The sequence below is a fragment of the Gouania willdenowi genome, chromosome 8, assembly GCF_900634775.1.
Source record: "Gouania willdenowi chromosome 8, fGouWil2.1, whole genome shotgun sequence".
In the NCBI taxonomy this organism is placed as follows: Eukaryota; Metazoa; Chordata; class Actinopteri; order Blenniiformes; family Gobiesocidae; genus Gouania; species Gouania willdenowi.
Genome location: NC_041051.1, coordinates 16,114,459 through 16,135,467, shown reverse-complemented (window position 1 = coordinate 16,135,467; position 21,009 = coordinate 16,114,459). Strand labels below are relative to the sequence as shown.

Below are 21,009 nucleotides of genomic sequence, written 5' to 3'. Positions count from 1 at the left end.
TTTTAACAAGTTTGTCAAAACTAAGCGGCATCTTTAATGAGTCCATTGGCTGTAAAGTGTAACTCCTTAGCTTTCAGAGACTGGTTTCTCAGCTAGAGCAAATATTGGCGGAGTTACCGCCTTTTAAATCAACGTGGTCCCTGGGATGTGTTCAGGTCCCTGGGAAACCCGGTCACGTACTGAGTTCGCATAGTACTGAGATTGTAACCCTAACCCTAACCCAACCCTAACTCAATCCAATAGACAAATGAAACACGTCTGTCCACTTCGAAAACAAAAATTAACAAAACTGATTTTTTTTTTTTTTTTTAGCAATTCATCTTCAGGTAATGCGCATGCGCTGCACATATATATACGCATATACAACCTCCGTATACGATGCAATCCTTGTACGCCACACTGGACAAATTAATTAATTTGTCAAATATCCCCGAACAAGATGTGAAAAGAGGACACGTAAATCCCAACTACCACGTACTGAGTTTGTAACTGTACTGAGAATGTAAAATAATCTGAGCAGTCATGTACTGTGATTGTACTCGTGCTGGAATTGCCATGCGCAAATTGTTATACTGAGATTACAATGATATCTTAGTTGTAATTCACATTAATGTTGTGTATTAAGAAGTGTAATAATGTATTTTAAATATTTCAGCAAGTTATTTGTCAGTGAAGTGCATTTTATGCCAAAAATTCAAATAACATAAACTTTGAATGTTAACTTGTAAATTAAATGAACAACCCTTTCCAGTAGTGTGCATGCACATATACAATCTCAGTAGAATGCAATTCCAGTACGCCACACCAGATGTATGGTCATTGGTCACTCTAGTGATTTATTTTTTTTTTATTAACATATGAAGCTTACAGGCTTAGACTTTTCAAAGAACAGCTGCACATTGAGCAGAAATTACAAGGAAATGAGAGGGAAAAAAAGAAAAAAAGAAAACATTACAATTTGTAACAATTGTATAAGCCAACAACATTAAGGTGGAGTCAACAGACATATTATTATAAAGCCTTACATAGTTTTTTTTTCTTTTCGTTTTTTTTTCTTTTTCTTTTTCTCTTTCTCTTTTTTCTTCTTTTTCTCTTTTTTCTTTTCTTTTTTTTCTCTCTTTTTTCTTTTTTTTCTCTTTTTACATAGTTTTAAAGAGCCCTTCAGAGATATTAGTTATTTTAGAAACACAATAAAAGCCAGTTTAGAGTCACCAAATTTACATTTGTGTACAAAGAATTTTGCCATAATGATAAGATTATTAACTGTAAATTGTTCTTTTCTTGTTCTCCAAAATAGCTCCGAATTTAACATCAGTATAACTAAAGACAGTATTTCTAAATTATTATATGAAACCAATTAACAAAAGCTGTCCCCACCCTAGTGAAATGATATATTTCGAAAGTGCGGTTTAATTTTGGTAGCCCGTTTACCGGTTAGAGTTTTATTTTGAAAGGCCTAACCAGAAGTGTTTGGAGTGTGCTCAGAGAATTGACGATGATAGTTAGTCAAACAGCTCTACATCGTTTGCACTCATTCACTCGCTTCTGTGACGGTGTGGGATGCTGCTACCAGCACACGCACACGCACACGCGTAGCTCTGTAACATGTTAACAAATTAAAGTCATTTATTAGAGCTGAACAATATCCGTCCTCTCTGTTCCTACTATGGAGAAGCAGCACTTTGTTGAAGATCCAACTGAAAAAGCTTTCATACGCACCTCTTTACAAATGAATGTTGACACACAGTTGATTGTTGTGTTGTGTCCATGGGCTTTATCATGAAGTACGGACCAGTGGTACTGACGGCGGCACTGACGGGTTTGCTCAGTTTCACCTTCCTCGCGGTCGCTGTTTGGACCGATTATTGGTACATAATCGATGTGAATAAACCAAACTACACCGGCCCCGATAGTCTGAGCTCACACTCAGGACTGTGGCGAATTCATGAAGGTAAGACTTTATTTCTTTATAATAAATTATGTAAATGAATTAACACTCATTTACATACTCTACATTATTTTTTTATTCATTCATTTTTTTTGTTTTTTGTTTGCGTCTCATGACAGTTCTGCATTGAGCTGCTGTCATTTTGTGTATTTGTATAATCTTTTTTTATATATTTTCCTGTCATTTTGTTGAATTTTGTGAATTTTTTATTGTAATAATGTATATTATCTTGTCATTTTGAGTACTTCTATTGTTATTTTGTATAATATCCCGTCCTTTTGTGTATTTTTTTTAACAGTAATTTTGTATATTTCTCTGTCTTCATGTGACTATAAATTGTCATTTTGTATATTTTCCGGTCATTTTGAATAATTTATTATCATTTTGTATATTTTCCTGTCATTTTGTATTTTTCCCTGCATTGTGTGCATTTTTAATAGTCATGTTGTGTATTCTCCTGTCATTTTGTGTATTCTCCTGTCATTTTGTGTATTTTTCTGTCATTATGTGTATTTCCATTGTCATTTTGTATATTTTCCGGTCATTTTGAATAATTTATTATCATTTTGTGTATTTTCCAGTCATTTTGAATAATTTATTATCATTTTGTGTATTTTCCAGTCATTTTGAATAATTTATTATCATTTTGTGTATTTTCCTGTCATTTTGTGTATTTTTATAGTCATTTTGTATATTTTTATAATCATTTCATATATTTTTCTGTCACTTTGTGTATTCTATTGTTATTTTGTATTTTTTCCTGCATTTTGTGTATTTTTAATAGTCATGTTGTATATTCTCCTGTCATTTTGTGTATTTTTATTGTCATGTTGTATACTATCCTGTCATTTTTCATATTTTCCTGTCATTTTGTGTACTTTTTTTCCTGTAGTTTGGTTTCAGAGTCATTTTTGCCTTTACTTTGGGGCGTACAATACACGTTTTTTTGGTGTTGTTTTTTTTTGTTACAAAATCTGTTATACATTCCTAAATATAGTATAGTATAGTAAGTATAGTAAGCGTGTAAAAAGACATCTTCTATACCATTTTTTCAATGGACTACTGCAATGAAAACATTTCAAGGCTGTGCTCCAGTTATTTCTCACACTGCTCAGATGAGTTCAATGTTTATGCCTCTGCTGCTGTAGATGATAGTCTTAATAGTACCTGATTCCTCATCGCTCCACTGTTAATGGGCACACATATCAGGTGCACAATCAGCCTGCTTTTAATCTCACCTCTGTCATCATGCACAGCAGAAATCATTGAGTCACCTGGTCAAGTCTCACAGGGTTGCTTCTTTTTTTTTTTTGTAGGTAAAGCCTATCTGAATCCTTTAGAATCCCACCACTGAACAGCTTCACCGCAGCCGTGTGTCCGATTACTTTTGGGCTCTCAGGAGCAGCAGGATTTAGATGTGTTTTAACGGCTACACCGTTTACCAGAGGTGGATTTAAAAAGTGTCGCACTAGAGCTGAGACTCTGCACATAAAAGACCTACACAGAGCAATAAATGTCACAGTCTACATTCATGGATCTGACCGTATGTTTGGACACAGAGGCTGTGGGTGATTCAGGAGAATAACACACAGATTTTATTCACATATATGTATAATTTTCAATGTGTGCAGGCCAATTCATCCATGTTTAGAGTTGTAGAGCTTTTGGGTGGAGCACACACTTAGCCAGTGACTTCGACTAATTCTGGTTTTTTGTTTTTAGCTTGTGAGATTAAATCACTGTATATCTGGAGAAAACCTGCACACAAGGGGAGCTGGCTTCTCCCTGCTGTGAGGCAGCCATGCCACTCATTGCTGCAGCCTCTTGTGCACTCTCTTTCAGTCTAAGTAATGAGACATGATGAAGTTCTCTGTGCAATGCTCACGTAGCGCTGTTACATTGTAAAGCACACTCGGAAACATGCGTGCAATCAGTGCTAAGTAAGAGTGTGACGATATCTTGATACGGCGATATATTGAGATATTTTTTTCGCACAATCGATTATTGATATGCTCGCGCTAAGTATCGATTTTCATGTTTATTTTTATTTTTTAAAACCTTTTCTGCTTTTTCACTAAAATGTGCAGGTAGGTCTTCACAGAAATGTTGTCAGTGTTTGTTGAAGGAACCAATATATTATTTACTGAAATATTACACTATAATGGTGTCACTGGTAAGAAAGACCCTGTTTTTTGTTTACAGAAAGCACTATTGGAGATACTTATTCATTTACATTGGTATGTTGACACTTATTTACAGAAATGTTGCACTAAAATAGTGTCACTGTTCATAGGACACTTTTTCACTTTAAAATTTTATAAGATATAAAATAAAAATTGTATTTTTTTTCTCATTATGTCATAGATTATCGTAGATTGATTTCTGACCAATATATCAATAATCGCAGTATTGTCATATCGTGAGATAACCGTTATCGTGTGCTTTGTATTGTATCGTATCGTATCGTGAGGTACCCAGAGGTTGAGTGCAGCCTGTTCCCCACACACAAGATGGTTCCGCTTAGTAGGGGTGCGCATTGCCATGAATCTGATGATACTATTCACGTGTTGCATGTAACAATACAATATATCCTGATATATACCGATATTAAACAATACAGTATACATGGAGATATCAATAATTACGCATTTATAGGGGTGTAAGGATTTGTTTTAGCAACGATTCTTGGACGATATTAATTAATTTAGAAACGATTCAGTGACTTGCAATCGATTCAGTTACTTTTTTATGAATGAATTATGGACATAAACAAGTAAATAACATTTGATGGTAAATGTATTCACATTTTATTTGAATAAAGTCCAACCAACACTTCTGTTTAAATTAGCAGGATGTTAAGTTTTGTGCTCTCATTTTCAATAAAAATACATAATATTACCTGATACTTCTGTTCGTTTTTTCAACATAAACATGATTTGATATTAATATAAAAAATGAAGTATATAAATTGACTACTCAATCTAATTGTTGATTTGCTGGTTAAAGCCTTACAAATTTGTACCTTTATTTGTACAAAATGGTATAAAATGCAATGTATTTCATTTCATTTCAAGTAAAAAAAACTGTAATTCAAGCACCAATTTAAAAATCAAGTGGTATGTTTATCAAACTGTCAAATTACAATTGTATTTTAATCTACAATCTGTGAAGAAAAATGAAAAATTTATTTCGGTCATATCACCGGCTGCTGCGCTAAAAAGACACAGCGCTCTGACGCCAAATCCTTGCTTCTGATTGGTCACACACACACGGGATCGCGGGGAGGGGAGGGGCCAATTCTACGAGCAAAAATCAGTTTTGCTACAGACGTCGCGCAAAATGTGTTGCAAAACTCAAGCAGCGCAGATTCACACGAGAAAAGTAGTTTGTGCATCTGTAGCGGCAGATTGGAGACGTTGTAACTGGTGAGTTGTGGTTGTAAACGATCACTTACGCAAGTAATTAAAAAACGTGTGAATAAATGTTGGATTACAAGTTTCTAGCTGTAATGTTATGTGTAAAAATAAATGTTTCTCCATCATTTGTGACATTAAATTTATTTCGCGTGTGGATTTTTTATACACAAGCTCACATCACATTCTACAAGCTCTCACATTTTGCAACATATCTACCTTCATAGTAATCATCTTCCAATTTAAAATGCATTGAGGAATGAGGTAGTTTAACAAGGTCTGATGTGGTTCACCGACACCTTGTGACCAGGCGTTTACGTGCTATGCTATTCGTATGTTAGTGCAAGTAAATGTTTTTTTGTTTTTGTTAAAAACATGATTAAAAAAAACAATTTTGACATTGTTTGGATTGATACGATATTTGCGCTGTGAAATATAATTTTTCTTACATCCTTAGCGCTTAGTCACACCTGTCCACGCTTTACCGATAATATCGTGCATCCTTACTTTTTATGGATAATATTGTTGTTCGACTTTAAAGAAATACACTCTTATTGTTTGGTCTCAGGTGCATTTTTTTTCCTTCTGTGCAGCTCTGTCACACACACACACAGTTGCTGTGTAACCTTTTCCTTTGACATTTTCATTTTCAGGCCCAAACAGAAGTTCAGTCATCTCTTCCTTCACAGCAAATATGTCTGCCCTGTCAGACGCAGAGAGGCAGCTTCAAGGTGAGAACTCTTCTTCTTCAGAAACACAAAGGTCCTTAACTTTACAGTGAAAACAGAAGGACATTCCTAACATGGTTTGCTGCTGTTTTTTATTTGAAGAGCGGATACAAACCTGAGCTACACATCTCCCTTTAGGGTATGAGGAAACAGTTGATCAACTTAATTCCTCCAAATTACAACATACAGTATTCCCTTTAAACCCATTATCCCATTTCAAACATGGTATGGATTTTCCTCCAGGTCAGCTATAAGCTGTGACATTACTCTGTGAAAACTCATTTAAAAGGGAAAGACAAATGGACAAAAACATGAATTAAGGACTTTTAAAGAGGAATTGGTTTAACAACAAATGACAATCCTTTTGTTGTGTGCAGGATGAGGGAATTCTCATTATATCACACACATATTAGGATTAACACATCCACAGTGTACAGTTGATCATATTCCCTCTCACAGTGCTTCAAAGTAGGGACTTGCTCGGTGTTGTCATGGTTTCCAGCGAGAGTTTGTATGTGTTAAACAAAAAAAAAAAGAAGAAGAAGAATTCCGTGGTGACAGAAGAGCTGAGAAAGCTTTACTGGTTCATCAAAATGGAGAGATTCCATAAAAAACCAGCAGCTCACTGATAGTGTAATGAAAAAAGCACCACTTGGTGTTGCCTGTGTGTGTTTGCAGGCTTGCACAGAGTGGTGGTTACGTTGTTGCCTCTCAGCCTCATCCTGCTGCTGTTTGGATGGATCTTTGGACTTGTCAGTTCATTGGCCTGCAGTCCCAAGTTGCTTTCTGCATCAGCATCTTACGTCCTGCTCTGCAGTAAGTTCACATCAACGTGTAATTGGTTTCTTTCTGTGAGGCTTGAGTTTTTTTTTTTCTTTTTTTGTCTCCATCTGTAGCCATTGTCTTACCTATTGTAGACACACAGGTGTGTTGTGAGCAGTGACGGGCAGTAACACGTTACTGTAACCTGATTACTTTTCCCAATTAACAAGTAAAGGATTATAATTGAAGAAACAATAGTTAGATTACATTTCTTTTCCGACAAGCAGGCTGTATTACTGCGTTACCGTCTCGCTAACGTTTGTTGGGCATCTCATGTTTTATAGTGCATTATTACCCAGTGTTTTTTTCTTTTTTTCTTTGCATTATAACCCAGTCGGCCACCATAGTCTCAAGCCAATGACGTATGCGGCGCGACATCATTGGTAAACAACACACAGGTCAGTGTCAGTGCCCAATCCTTTTGGATCCCTTCAACACATGCGCCAAACGCGTCTACATCCGATCGGCTTATTTCATGGTAGTTTGTGCGCTATTTGAATGGTTGAAACCCTGCTATTTAAAGATAATTAGAATGTATGAATTTTTGTTTTATTTTTCTGTTTGGTTTATGTTTTTGTCTCTTTTTTAACTTAAATTAACAACTAAAAACACCACAAAAACAGTCACATATTTACATGTGTACTATTAAAATATTCAACAAACATTGTATGGTCGGTTTATATTCATATATTAGGTCCCAGGAGCTCTGTCGTAAAAATTGCGAGTGACGTAGTCCAAGCAGCTTGGAAGTACCGACATCACTTTGAGTTTTGACTCCGTAAAAGACGACAAAGCGTCCGCTGTGCATTCTGCGTGGGAAGAAAACTTGTATCTACATCGAAGAATTCCAACTCTAATCTCAGTAAGCACCGAGCAAGGTGGCACACGAATGTAAACGTAATTAAGAAAGCCCCAGATCCCACTGCTGCTACAACATCCACTTCCACCGGGCCAAACTCCGAGGGCCCATCTCCTGCTAAAAAGGTGAAAACAGATTTAAGAGTGACATGAGTTAGTGCTGCTGAACTGACAAAGCTCGTCGCTGGCTGTATTGTTGAGGACGTGTTGCCAAATTCCATCATAGACTCTGAATCAGTCAGACGCGTCATAGAAAAAATACCGGCCAAAAACGGCGTCAAGCTGCCACAGACAAATTAATAGAAGGAAGAAATGTTTTATTTTATTAAAATTTGGTGGAATGTGCAGTAAATATGTTTAAATGTTTAACAATTTTCTACAAGCCAAAAACTTTTGAATTGAACTTCATTTTTCCTTGATGTTATGATATGAACTTTTTATATACCGCCGTATCAGTGTATTTTATTACACAACGCTGCGCCGCGTTTCAGACCGGACACTTTTCAACGTTGCATTTCTAAACAGTAGCGCTCTGGTGTTAGTTACGGTGTAAATCATACATGTAAATGGATAAGAAAGACACAATTAAAAGCTCTGAAGCTGCATGTGCCTGCATGCGCATGGCTATGCTACAGGAGAACAACACTCACCGACACGGAGGCACGGTTAGCTTAGCATGTCGGCAGTTCGGCAATAATACACAAAAAAAGAGTGCAAAGGATCACAATTTGTAGTTCCTATAATGTACCTTATTCACCATAAGGAACCACCACACCACTGAGTATGCAGCATTAAAAGCTAGAAATCAAGCTAATGCTAAAGCTAAGCTAGCGGCAAAGAGCCATTGGGCTGCTGTTGCAAACATGTATTACTACTAGTGTGGAATTATTCTACAATATTCACACATCATGACAGTAAAATAGACCATCATAAGTCAATCTACTGTAGTATTTCCTCTCTCAACCAGTAGAAAATACCTTTTAATATTTTGAGAGTCACATTTTTGAAAAGTTACCTAATTATATAAAATAAAGTCATTAAAGTACCTAATTACTTTTGAAAATAAGTAATCAGTGGATAATTCCCTTGTAGGAGCAATCACAAATCACTAACTAAATACTGTTTCCAAGTAACTTGACCAACACTGGTTGTGAAGGGTTATTTTACTCTTCATCAATGTTTTATTTTTTTTATTTGTTAACATTTAACCCTGAGGGGCTTATGGGTAAACTGTGTCAATATTACATCACGTCAGTGCCTCTCTCCACACTGCAATTATATACAAAGTTCTCCGAGGACATTAAAAATCCCATTTAACAAAAATGAGTTGTGCAGTGATCCAAAACTCACACTCTTATAATAGCGAGGATGGAGTTGGACTTATGTTGAAGATTGGCCTTGGAGGAGAAAAGTACATTTAGAGAATCAGAAGTGTTGTAGCATTTCTTCCCCATTACAACCTGTCTGATTTAAATGAATACAGCAGACAACGGTGAGTCTATATCATGGCTCTGCTGTATATGTTCTATCTATTCTTTTAAACTTTTTAGCAATAATTTAAGCAGTTTGTGTCCCTCCAAATAAATATTGCATCGAATAAAATTGTGAATTGCTAAGCTTTTCCTGATCAGCCTGCTTTTGGCTTCAGGACACCGTGTCATCAAACAATCGCAGTGTGTAAATTGTCACGACTCAAAGTATTGATCACTGCCTGTTGACTGATTGCAGAAGACAAGAAATTGGGGTGAAATGTGCAGAAGAGCTTGTTACCGATCGAACGGCCACGTTTTTGCTTGTACAAGAAACTCTTTTTATAGATCAGTGTGAACTGGCGCATTGTATGAATCCTTTCAGATTGGAATGATAAGATTTGGGATTGACTGAGGACATGAGGCTGAATCAATTTTGGGAACAACATTTTCTTGGTTTCATGATAGCAAGAAGCCACTTTTACCAGCCTTGAGAATAGTGATGATTTAGTTTTAGTCATAGTCCTTTGACTATCATACAATGTAGTTTCAGTCTGACGCTCTGAGGCAACGCAACACTCTTCTGCCTTTCTGGCATTTGTAATGCCCATTGTGTCACCAAGTTACACTCTTTTGTGTGTGTCCACCTCAACAATTAATACCTCCACCTTGCATTGAGTGAAATGTGGTTTTTTTTTGCACGTTTTTCTCCCTCGGTCCACCGTTCACCTGCCTTTTATCAGAGTCGGCACCAGGCGGTATTAAATGGGGGGCATAAAGAAAACTGTGGGGGGCACAACAAACCCCCCCGTGCACCAAAATTTTAAATGGATAATAAAACATTATTCAACATTTAAACATGATCCTACTACACCAAACAGCATATAGTATGGAGGCATATAACTTGTGAGTGGGTGGGTCCACAACTTCCACAGCAGTAATGGCTATAATGTAAACAACCTTAAAAAACATCTTAACGACAACATTTGCCTGACAGTCAAGGATACATGAGGTTTGTTTGTCACATACATATCTACTACTACTAAATAGTACTTATAAGATGTCGTGAAATAGTATTAGGGTGTTCAGCTTTATGTGCACAGTGTGCATCAGGGGTGAAAGAAAGATGGTAAATATTAGTAAATGAGCATTTAACGACAACCTAATGCTATATAAACACAGCCACAAAAACAAAGTTAGCTCGCTATCATACCTCTGATCAAGTCGCTACAGACACAGACATCAGCAGACTCTGCTCTTCCCAATTGCAGACATAGGTTTAAAATGCACTTTTTACGGCGTTGTTCTGTGAGCTTTTTACATTTCTCACCTTTGTGAATGAGAATTTTTGGTACTCTATAAAATATCTTTTTCTTTTCTTGGTTAGAACGATTGGAGCACCCGTAAACTCCACAAGATATGTGGCATTTTGATTATTTCAGACGGCAGATTCTCAAGCTTCACTTCCTGCCCTCCATCTGAGTTTTGCGCTCTCGCTTTGTCGTGATGCAGCAATGCGAGTGGCGTCATGTGAATCAACAGAGCAGGCCATAGACATATACACATTCTATTGGCTGATCCTAACAACAGCTCTAGGGTTCAATAGCACAAATGTGAAACAATTACACCACAGTCAGTGTATTATATCTATGGAGCAGACTCCCGTCTGCTGTAAGTGAATGGAGACAATCAGTTGCGATAGCCAATCACATATCTTTGATAAGAAAAAGCTCCTCCTGTAGTGGGAAGAGTGTGTGTGTGTGTGGGGGGGCACAGTCGGTCAGCTGGGGGGGCATGGTCCACAAACGCCTCCCCATGATGCTGACTCTGCCTTTTATAGACACTGTATGGGCAGAACAAGGTGTTTTCTCACATACGACAACTTTAGATTAGGTTGTGATTTCTAAACGGAAACAGACGTAAGACTTGCCCTCTTTTATAAATCGGAAAGTTTCTTTGTGTATGAATTTCCTGGTTTTCAACGTACGCCAGCTGAAGTGATCTTACCTACGCACAGTTTTATAAATGCCCCAGGACTTTTTCAGTTATAGTCTAGTTTTAGTCAACCAAATGAAATTAAGATTCCAGTCGGCTAAATTTGTTACAAACATATTTGACTAAAATATACAGGATTTATATTTTTTTTTTGAAGATTCAGTTACCATTTATCAATCTGGTATGGGATAGAGTTAACATTTGTACGCACAGACAGATTAAATGTGATCAATACATAGGAACACATGATCATGTGAGTTATGATTTGGATTTGGAAACTATATTTTCATCACAAGTGACAAAAATATAGTTTAATTTTTAATGGTCTACAAAAATATTAAGGCAAGGCAAATTTATTGTATAGTGCATTTCATACACAAGGCAACTCAAAGCAATCAAAAAGTGCAACAGAAAGCGTTCAACAGCTTAAAAATCTAAAAAAATAAAAATTTGAAATTGTTTTTGTTAGAATATTTATCTTTATTTTTTAAAATTAGTGATAGTCTAGTTATTGTCACCTTTTATAACTCTGTGGTAGCTTCTGCTATCTCCTACGCTGTGGTCTGCTGGAGAGGAGGCAGCACAGATATAGGGACAGGAACAGACTCAATAAACTGATTAGGAGAGTGAGCTCTGACTTCCACTGGACTCTATATAGTAGGTGGGTGAGAGGACGATGTTAGTCAAGCTGACATCCATGATGGACAACACCTCTCATCCCCCTGCATGACACTGTGGGCTCTCTGATCAGCTCCTTTAGCAGCAGACTCATACACCCACGGTGTAAGAAGGAGCGCTACCGCAGTCATCAGAATGCACAACAACAGCATAGCCTGAAGTGTTGTTTTCTCATCTGTATATAATGATGTTCCTGCACTGCCTTACTATGTGCAATATTACACATTACTCATTGTAAAACCCCACTTAGCGCTTATTTCTGTACTGTTATCTTGGCCAATATCTATTTTTTATTTAATTAAAAATGTTTTACTTAATGTTCCTTTCTGTATTTGTATTTAATATAATATAAATCTAATATATAACATAATCTAAAAATGTAGTTGACGAAAACTATGACGAAAGTTTTTAGTCGACAAAATTAACAGTGCTTGAGAAAGGTCAGTGTAAGCATCATATCGGCCATAGGATTGACAGAATCTAAACGTGGTTGAGGTTGAGACTTTGCGTGAATTTATCACCGAGTCGTGAGGTCTTATTATAGCCCATGTCATGTTGACTGACATGCCCGGCCTCCCACATCACACAGAAGCAACAGTTAATTTCATGCTTGGCTCTAAACATTCACATTTTCTCATGGAAAGGCCAGCGGCAGCATTTTTAGGGAGAGAAGCGCTGACAGCTCCTTGTATTCTGTTGTTTGCTGCTCTGCTTCACACGTTGGAAAGGCTTTTATCAATGGTAGATTTAGTAACAGGTTTATGTAGACGTTGACCTGCACCTTCACATTCAGCCATGTCCAACATGACATCTAGCACAATATAGTAAAAATGGTTTAAGCTCAAAATCTAAATATTGCAATAAAAACTGGTAATGGAAACATCTGATTTTAGAAAAAACACTCAAATATCGCTAAAAGGTTTTTACGCTTTCATGAGGAGGAATTTCAGACATTTCGATATTGAAATGTGTCACAAAAGCGCAATGGAAACACTTTTTCCGCAAATACACGTCACAGAACGTGACGTACGGTCACATGGTCACGTGACCACTTCTTGCCGAGTAAACATGGCGCTGTACGTGTAGACAGAAGAGGAGACGTGATATTTCTTAGCATTGTACTTAAATATCATTACTGCCATATTAGATGTGAAACAACAAAAGAATGTTTTTGGCTGCGAGTTACGTACTTTGGGTGGAGCGGCCCTGAAATGTTGGCTTTCCCAGTCGAATCTGGCCTTACGCGCATTATCTGGGTGGTTTATTTTACTCTTACGCGCTTCTGAAGAAGCTGGAATAAGTGCAGCGTCCCGTGAAGGTAAATCATTATATTGCACTAGAAGTTTTGACTTTGTTACAATTTAGGCAACATGAACTCGTAATATTGCAAAAGAGACTCCCAGGGAAATAATCTATTCAAACAGACACTGTCACACTGTCACGGGGGTGGGGGGCAGGGGGGGAGTAACACATGCACACCAAAGGATTCGCCATCAGCATTTCTAACATGTTCACATTTACCAGTTCTAGACGGACCAAAATATGTTATGTTTCATGTTATTTTACCCGTTTTTCTGGGAGGACGGTGGGAGCAGCGTCGTGGAGGTGCACCTGTGTGCCGAGGTGTGCAGACTAATGTCCACGCTGCTCTGACTGATGTTCACCAATTTTCAAACTATGTACAATGTAAAGCCACAGTTTGATCCATTACAAGAGTAAATAACAAGTGAAACATGGATGACAGATGATGACGATGACTAATGCGCGCTGATCATCAGAAGTTAATAAAACCGGCTTTCCACACAAACAAACGTTAATCTGCCATTAGTATGATGGGAAAAAAGAGAGATTTTATCTCTTGGACATAAAACTACGGCCATAATAAAAACACTGCAATAATCTGATTAAATCATCAATCTGTTTTGTTGTTTTTCAACAAAGGCCTTTCAAATTAAAAGTGTGATTTATCATTTTCATGGATTTTGATGATCTTATTAAGCTTTAGGCAAAATCCATGTTCCGTGATTTCTAGACAGCCCAAAAAAAATTACATCATGGCCTAATCCGCCTCTTTGGCTCCAGACCTCCTTCATTGACAGACTACGCACTTTTTGGTCAATTTACACATGGTGGGCGTATCAGGAACCTGGACCAGAGAGGCGCGTGAAAAAAGCATTTAAAGTCCGTGTGAAGCAGAAATACATTTGTGTTATGAGTTTGTCACACCACAGAAACATGTGTCATTGACCACTGAGCCATATTTGAAAGATGAAAAAAATTGCTAAGTTAGGTCTCAAAATCATGGAAAAACAAGCACTTTTCTCTGTGCTCTGAAATGCCAGGGGCGTGTCAGTTAGAAGCGCTGGAACCACGCCCAAGCACAGGAAGGGCGCCGCCTCCGAGTATTAACCCTAAGTCCATGGGAGAGAGTAGTGCGAAAGACCAAAAAAATTAGGAAAAATCAGGCCCAACGAGGTGTCAGCGGAAAGGTCTTCTCCACCGGAGTCTGAATATGTGCGTCCCTCCCAGGTAGAGTCACAGCTGCTCCCGCTAGAGGCAAAAAACAAAATCGCGGTGCAAAATAAGTGCTTGTTTCATTGAAAATGTGGCACCAGCGGACGCGTTTTATTCCCCTGAGTTCTAATATGTGGTTTGTTTTCAGCTAGGGGGCCAATTGCACCCACTGGAGGCCGCGGAAGTTTGGTGTGCTTCAGCAGCAGGGTCGGGTTTATGCTAATGATGGGTTCCATTGCGTAACGTTTCTATGATTTCTGACCCGCCCATTAAATCCTGAACACAGAACTTTGAAACACAGCTCCACAATTACATTAGAAATGGTTGAATGGCTTTTTACATGTTCTAAGGAATACATTTGTGACCTATTGAATGTGTTTAGAAGATAGTGGCTGAATTTACTTTACATGGACTTAAGCACATACTGGAGAATACGGCTCATATTCATTTAGTCAGAGAAAAAGGATTGATCATTGGCCTTCCTTCATTGTTGTTTGTCCTCATGCTGCTCCTCTGCTGAGGAGTCTTCAGACTTTAAAAAGGCTTTTATCAAGGGCATATTTCCTAACACAGGTTTATATAGAGAACAAAATGGGCCGATAAACTCAAAGTGTTACGACATTTGGAATCCGTTTCCAAATACCAGATCATGCTGTCTTCCCTGGGTCAAATAAATGAATGTGTTGAAGCAGACTGGAATCAAACAAATAATAAAATACATATTCATAAGCAATACAATTATTTTTCACTGATTTTAATGACTGTGTCAAGTTGAATTAGTTCTCTCTCGCTTCCAAATTGAGGAAGTCCTGCTTGTCAGACTACAGCCACACTCGTGATATTAAAATACTCAGTAATTAGCAGAGGTTAATCGCAGCTGGAACCCAAACAGTTCTCTGCCTTTCACAGCACGGCTTTAAAGGTCAGCCTGAATTGCTTATTTAATGCTGCTATATTTAATGTGAGGTCTGCATTTATTGATGCTGTTCTTAATGGCCCACCTTTGAAATAATAATAATAACGCCGGCTCTACTTAGGCACAGATAGTGAGTAAACCACTGCTTTCTCGAGGGAATTAAATCAGCTTAAATGAATGGTAGTAGAGCTGAGCCGAAACAACAACATTATGTATTTGATTGAAATGGAGTTTTTTTTTTTCTTTTGATGAAAGCAGAAAAATTAGAATAACGCGTTAAGAAAAGGACAAAGAATAGGTTATTTTGATACAACAAAACTTGAGCCACTATATTATAGCACACTCTTAATCATATTGGTGTAACTATAAAAGGCATTAATGTAATTTGTAGAAATGGGATGATCCACTTAGTTCACGATACGATACGATAAACAATAGTGGCCTTGCGATAACGATACGATGCAATATTTTTTTAACTCTGGACATATTTATCTACATACTGTGGGTGTGACCTTTATTGTGTGGATTTGTTTTATTCTAACCCCCCGAGCTTTACCACTCGTGCCTTCAACATGTTTTAATATTGCGATATCTTGTCACACAATATATCGTCCCACATTTAGTCATTTATAAAAAAGTACACATAAAAAATGTTCCATCTAACTTTGAAATGACTTTAACACATTTCTTAGATATCTTAGGGATTAAGTGGAAATACAGGGTGATTGCATCTGTTTCCAGACCAGTGTCTAGTCAGTTTTTTTTTCCCATCAAAAAATGTTTCATCCCCTGACCCTAAACTACGCCTTTTATCTAAGTAGGAAAAAATCAAATGATCATCAGTCTCATATTTAATTCACATCTAGATTATTACGGTTCTAGTGAGCCCAAGATGATGATGAGAAAAATTATAGCATAGTGTGTGGCTAAATGAGTAGTTCTGTCACCACCAGGCAGAAACAAACGTGTCTGTATTGTAATACAGCAGTGACTTTAATTTCCCACATGAACACAGGCTTTATTTTGAAAGAATTAGCTAAATTGAAACATTTTTTTATCAAACGTCAGCATGAAACATCTGTCCTGTATAGTGGAGTGTCAAGGATCAACCATAGCAGTGGAGGCAGCCAATAAGGAAACCAGGCTCCAGGTTTGATGCATCAGTTTTATCTGTTTATTTTTTAGTTTGCACCACAAGCACCGTGTACTTCAATCTCCATTCCACTCCCTACTGAACAGAATGAATGTCCTTATATACAGGTGTACCACTAATTAGCCTGTACCAAGCATGGGGTGACATATAATGTGCATATTAAAAGTACAACAGAAATATTTACACAAACACTTCCTAACAGACATTATCACAACACTAACCCTGTATTAATATCATTAATCTTATTTACATCTCCTAAATGATTAAACTACATATTTACATTGAGCTACACACATCCAGCTCCCCTGTTCCTAGTCTCTGCTTGGTCTCTCCCACCTGGAACTATAAAAAGGTGTCCAAAAGCCCCGGGGAATTCTTTTACCCGAACACCTCAGGAAAGAGAAAGAGAGCATGCACAGGTCAGCTTTGTTGAAGATCACATTTCAATCACATGCAAAATACCAGAACATATTTAATTGTTTTATCTTTCATGTCACTGCTAAGTTATTTATCAATTAACTGAAATGTATTTTCTGTGTTTATCACTAGATGAATCCTGTGGCCTGAACCATGTGCTTCACCATTTGACCAATAAATCAATTAACCCAATACAACAAAAATGTCTCTTAATTTCATTAAGCACTGCAGTTTGTCACAGTATTACAATTGACTCTTTTTTTAAATTACAACAGTTCATAAGTGTAACAGTCCATAAGTAACGTCACCTCGTCGTTACATGGAGGTAGAGCAGCTGTTGCACTGACTGCTTGCTTTGACTGATTAAAGTACGGTCTTCTATCTCCTTCTCCTGCTCAGCGGACGAAAGTGAAACCGTATGTTATTGTCATGCTGCTGCTCCAAAACTACAATCAAAATAAAAGTGAAAACAATTCTTATTATGTGGTCTTCTATGTTGTTGATTAAAAGAAAAGGTTTGTTGTGTGTTTTTTTTTTTTTTCTTTCTGATAGACGCGAATACGACACATTCACCCCCTGTCCAACCAGAGCCCCAAGGCCTAAAGCAGAACTAAATAAAGCCGAATAAACCTGTTTTCCATGTAAACCTCAATTCTGTATTACTATTTCCATTCAAACAAGAAGCAGAACACTTTAATTCCAAATAATTTAATTCAAATCAATGAATTCCGAATGAAAAAAAACCTAATGTAACCGTGGCCAATGTAAAAACAGTGACTATTGTGCGGACGTTGATTGGGCATGTCTCTGAGTAATAGTAGACCCCACCCCCCCTCACAGAAACCCTGTGAAGACTGATGGCAACAGATCAAAGGCAGCTACTTTTCACACATCAGTGTGAATCCTGTGAAGCTAACACAACAGACATTTGAATATAAGGAAACAAGAAAGAAATTAATTGCAATTGGTTGTCGAAATGTATTGAATATTTTGCCTTTTGTGCTTCCACAGGTCTTTTCACTCTGTCGGGGGTCAGCGTGTACATCAGATACTCTGATCTGGCCATGGAAGAGTTTGAGCGCCTAGTGCTTCCTACGAACCTGGTCTACGTAGACGTTTCATTCGGCTGGTCCTTTGCAATGGCGTGGCTCTCTTACAGCTTGGAGGTAGCAAGTGGTCTGTTTCTGTTGCTGGCTGCCAGGATAACTCAAAAGAAGAGACATTATGACTCTAGTGTTGCCATATAGCCATGTTGTAGGTAAAAATACACCTGTTTGTTGTAGATGTTAATATTTTACTGATAGGATAAATTATTGATGGAGGCACAAACAGCCGTGATCGTAATGAAGTGAATTTGCTAGCTTTGCATCTTTTGTTTCATTGCATTTGCTGCCTTTCATCCCCTCACAACAATTTCAGGGCAATGTTCAATCCTGTAATGCTGTTACAGACACGGCCACACAAACCAACACAAAAAAGGAAAAGCAAACGAACAACTCACTGAGAAAATACTGCACAACGTCATTTTCCTGCATTTATGCAGTTTACTCCAGCTGCTGTGTTGCCTTCATGATATTCTCACTGTGACTTTTCAACGTGAAGATAACTCCAGTTTATCCTTTGCCGCTGTGTGTTATCTCGTCTTTGCATCAGTGATTTGAAGTATCCATTCAAGAGAAAACACTGCTGATGCTGCATGTAGGAACAAACCACGTGGAATCAAATCCTCCTTGGAGTCTGGATTTCATCACACATTGGAGAGGAGCAGTTTCTAATATTTCATAGAGGAGCAGCTGCTAATGTTCTGCGTGTCAGAGGAAACATTTGCTGTTTTTAGAAAACAATTAACTTGTCGTAAATACAAAAACACATCTAGAATGCGAAAGAATACAGAGAAATTCAAACGAGGACCTCACAATCATCTGCATCTGAGCCTTTAAGGAAATGCATAATTTATAACAACCTGAGCTGAAGATAAGTGCTCGCCTGGGAATGCTGTAAACGGAATGTGCACCTGGTCTGCTTTACTGTGATGAAATGACTTGCTATTGAAATGTTTTGTCTACGTCCTGCAAAAACATTTCAACATTTACTAAATATTTTCATTTCTACCTGCCAAACAGGTGCTGCACAAGTATTTATTACTGAATGGATGAATTAGTGATTTATTATAGATTTCTGTGACACTCCCCATTCTCCAAAGCGTGTGTGTGTGTGTGTGTGTGTGTGTGTGTGTGCATGTGTTTTTTAATTGACTGACCTTGTTTTCCTTTGGTTGAATTAAAATGCTGCCAGTGCCTGAATACAAATGAGACACACCAGGAGACCCATAGAGAATGAGAGACAGAATTTCCAGAGGCAGTCCCAGGCGTTTGCAGAAATGTTAAATCTGTGCATTGTATTTGCTGCTGTTGTTGTTGTTTATAGACGTCATAATAATCCATATGCAAAGTAGGATGCTTTCAGTGTTTTCCTATGAGACAGAAGATGTTCTGTGCTCTCTTTGATGTTTCTGTAATAATCTTCACAAATTTCACATTACATTCAACGAAATAAAATACTGAAAACCAACCATGTTATCACACCTTTACTTCAGGACAGTGGCAATTTTTTTTTTTAAATGAATCCACAAAATTTGCTCAAATTAGATACAAAATTGAAGAAATTTAAGTTGAAAATCGTCCATAGACTGCATGCATCTGTCACTTATTTGTCGGTGCCTTACATTCTTTACAAACTAGGGCACATCAAAGTAGAAATTATGTGTTTTCCCGCCTATAATTTTGCAGCCCACTTGAGATCAAACTGCTCCTGATTTGGCCACTGAATTAAAATACAAAGGATGCATACAACGAAGCATTTCAATCAATTGGACCAGCAAAAATGATTTGCATGGAAAACTCCAATCTCTATTGTGAAGGATAAGGAGCCTTTGTTACGGATGAAAACACTTGACATCCAGGCTGGTCCACTGGTTGTTTACCACAAATTGCTTGCGGCATGAGGAAAATTGGGAGATAAAAGAAAGAAGGAGCTTAAATGTCGGGCGCAGTTTTCGGTTATAGTGTCTCATCTGTATGCTATATCCATTTTATCCACAGGATTCACAAAAGAAAAATACACACTGACTGAAAACCAGAATGTCACACATATGCAGGCTAATTCAAAGTGACCAGTTAAACAAACAGATTAAACAAGGTACCTTAGAAACGTTGCTAATACAATCTGTACTTTCAATCACAGTACGATAAATCTCAGTACTCAGTGTTGTGGAAAACAAGGACAAAAATCATTAAGAAGTGTCCCTGTGAATGAAAGATGAACCCCAAACATGTTCATGTTCCCCTCAATGCCATTTGTTACTTGATTTAATAGACATCGGCCAGTTAATCATACCCAAACCAGTAAACGCTGTGTCTACTCAGCTGTTTGTGATGAAGGTTGGGCTCGTAACACTGTTTCAGACGCTTCAGAGAGGAGGGAGCCATGAAAGTGAAAGACCAAAGTCGAGCAGCAGCCTGTTATATATTGGACCTGCTGAAAATCTATTAAACTTTTATGGAAAGTAATAATTCAATCTGCCCTGGCTGAAGATCACCAAAGTTGGTGCTTTGCCATTACTCTTTGGTCTCTGTTTCTGTCTTTTTAGAGAGCTATAACGTTCAGACTTTAAGCACCTCTGAACTGGCTATTACATCATTTGGGTTTTAGAAATCAAATATTTTTGACAAGATATTCACTGAAAAAAGAAAACAGTTGGACAAATGTAATTGAATTTTTTCTGTTGATTACACCTAAATGAGATAAAGTTATTTGAAATTAAGTTAATAAATTAGATTTACACAACTGATTGAATTGACTTGAACTTAAAAATGTAAGTAATATTATAATTTGTTCTAAAATCAATCAATGTTTTCTATGAAAATTAAGAGAATTTATCTTAAGGTTTTCAGTTTTTCCATTTCAGTGATTTCTACAACACATGCTCATTTCAAAGCAGATGCTATCTTCTACTTGCTCAAGGGCACATAGAGATTACCCACACTTTTGTTCATAAGAACACTTGTTCTTATGAATGATGCATCGCAATAATTACAA

General features: G+C 37.4%; 1 protein-coding gene across 1 annotated transcript; it reads left to right on the top strand.

Moving 5' to 3' along the window:
- The first annotated feature begins 1,553 nt into the window (after positions 1-1,553).
- On the top strand, positions 1,554-19,259 carry LOC114468608 (transmembrane protein 235-like). The gene is made up of 4 exons (XM_028455604.1): positions 1,554-1,951; positions 6,015-6,092; positions 6,768-6,905; positions 17,923-19,259. Exons 1-4 carry the CDS (start codon positions 1,768-1,770, stop codon positions 18,156-18,158), a joined length of 636 nt encoding a protein of 211 aa, XP_028311405.1. The 5' UTR covers positions 1,554-1,767; the 3' UTR covers positions 18,159-19,259.
- Positions 19,260-21,009: the final 1,750 nt, after the last annotated feature.

What these genes read in the sequence shown, in the direction of transcription:
- LOC114468608 (XM_028455604.1), top strand. Translation starts at nt 1,768, where the DNA reads ATGGGCTTTATCATGAAGTACGGACCAGTGGTACTGACGGCGGCACTG. An exon ending in ACTGTGGCGAATTCATGAAG is followed by an intron (nt 1,952 to 6,014) that starts GTAAGACTTTAT and finishes TTTCATTTTCAG; the next exon opens with GCCCAAACAGAAGTTCAGTC. An exon ending in CGCAGAGAGGCAGCTTCAAG is followed by an intron (nt 6,093 to 6,767) that starts GTGAGAACTCTT and finishes GTGTGTTTGCAG; the next exon opens with GCTTGCACAGAGTGGTGGTT.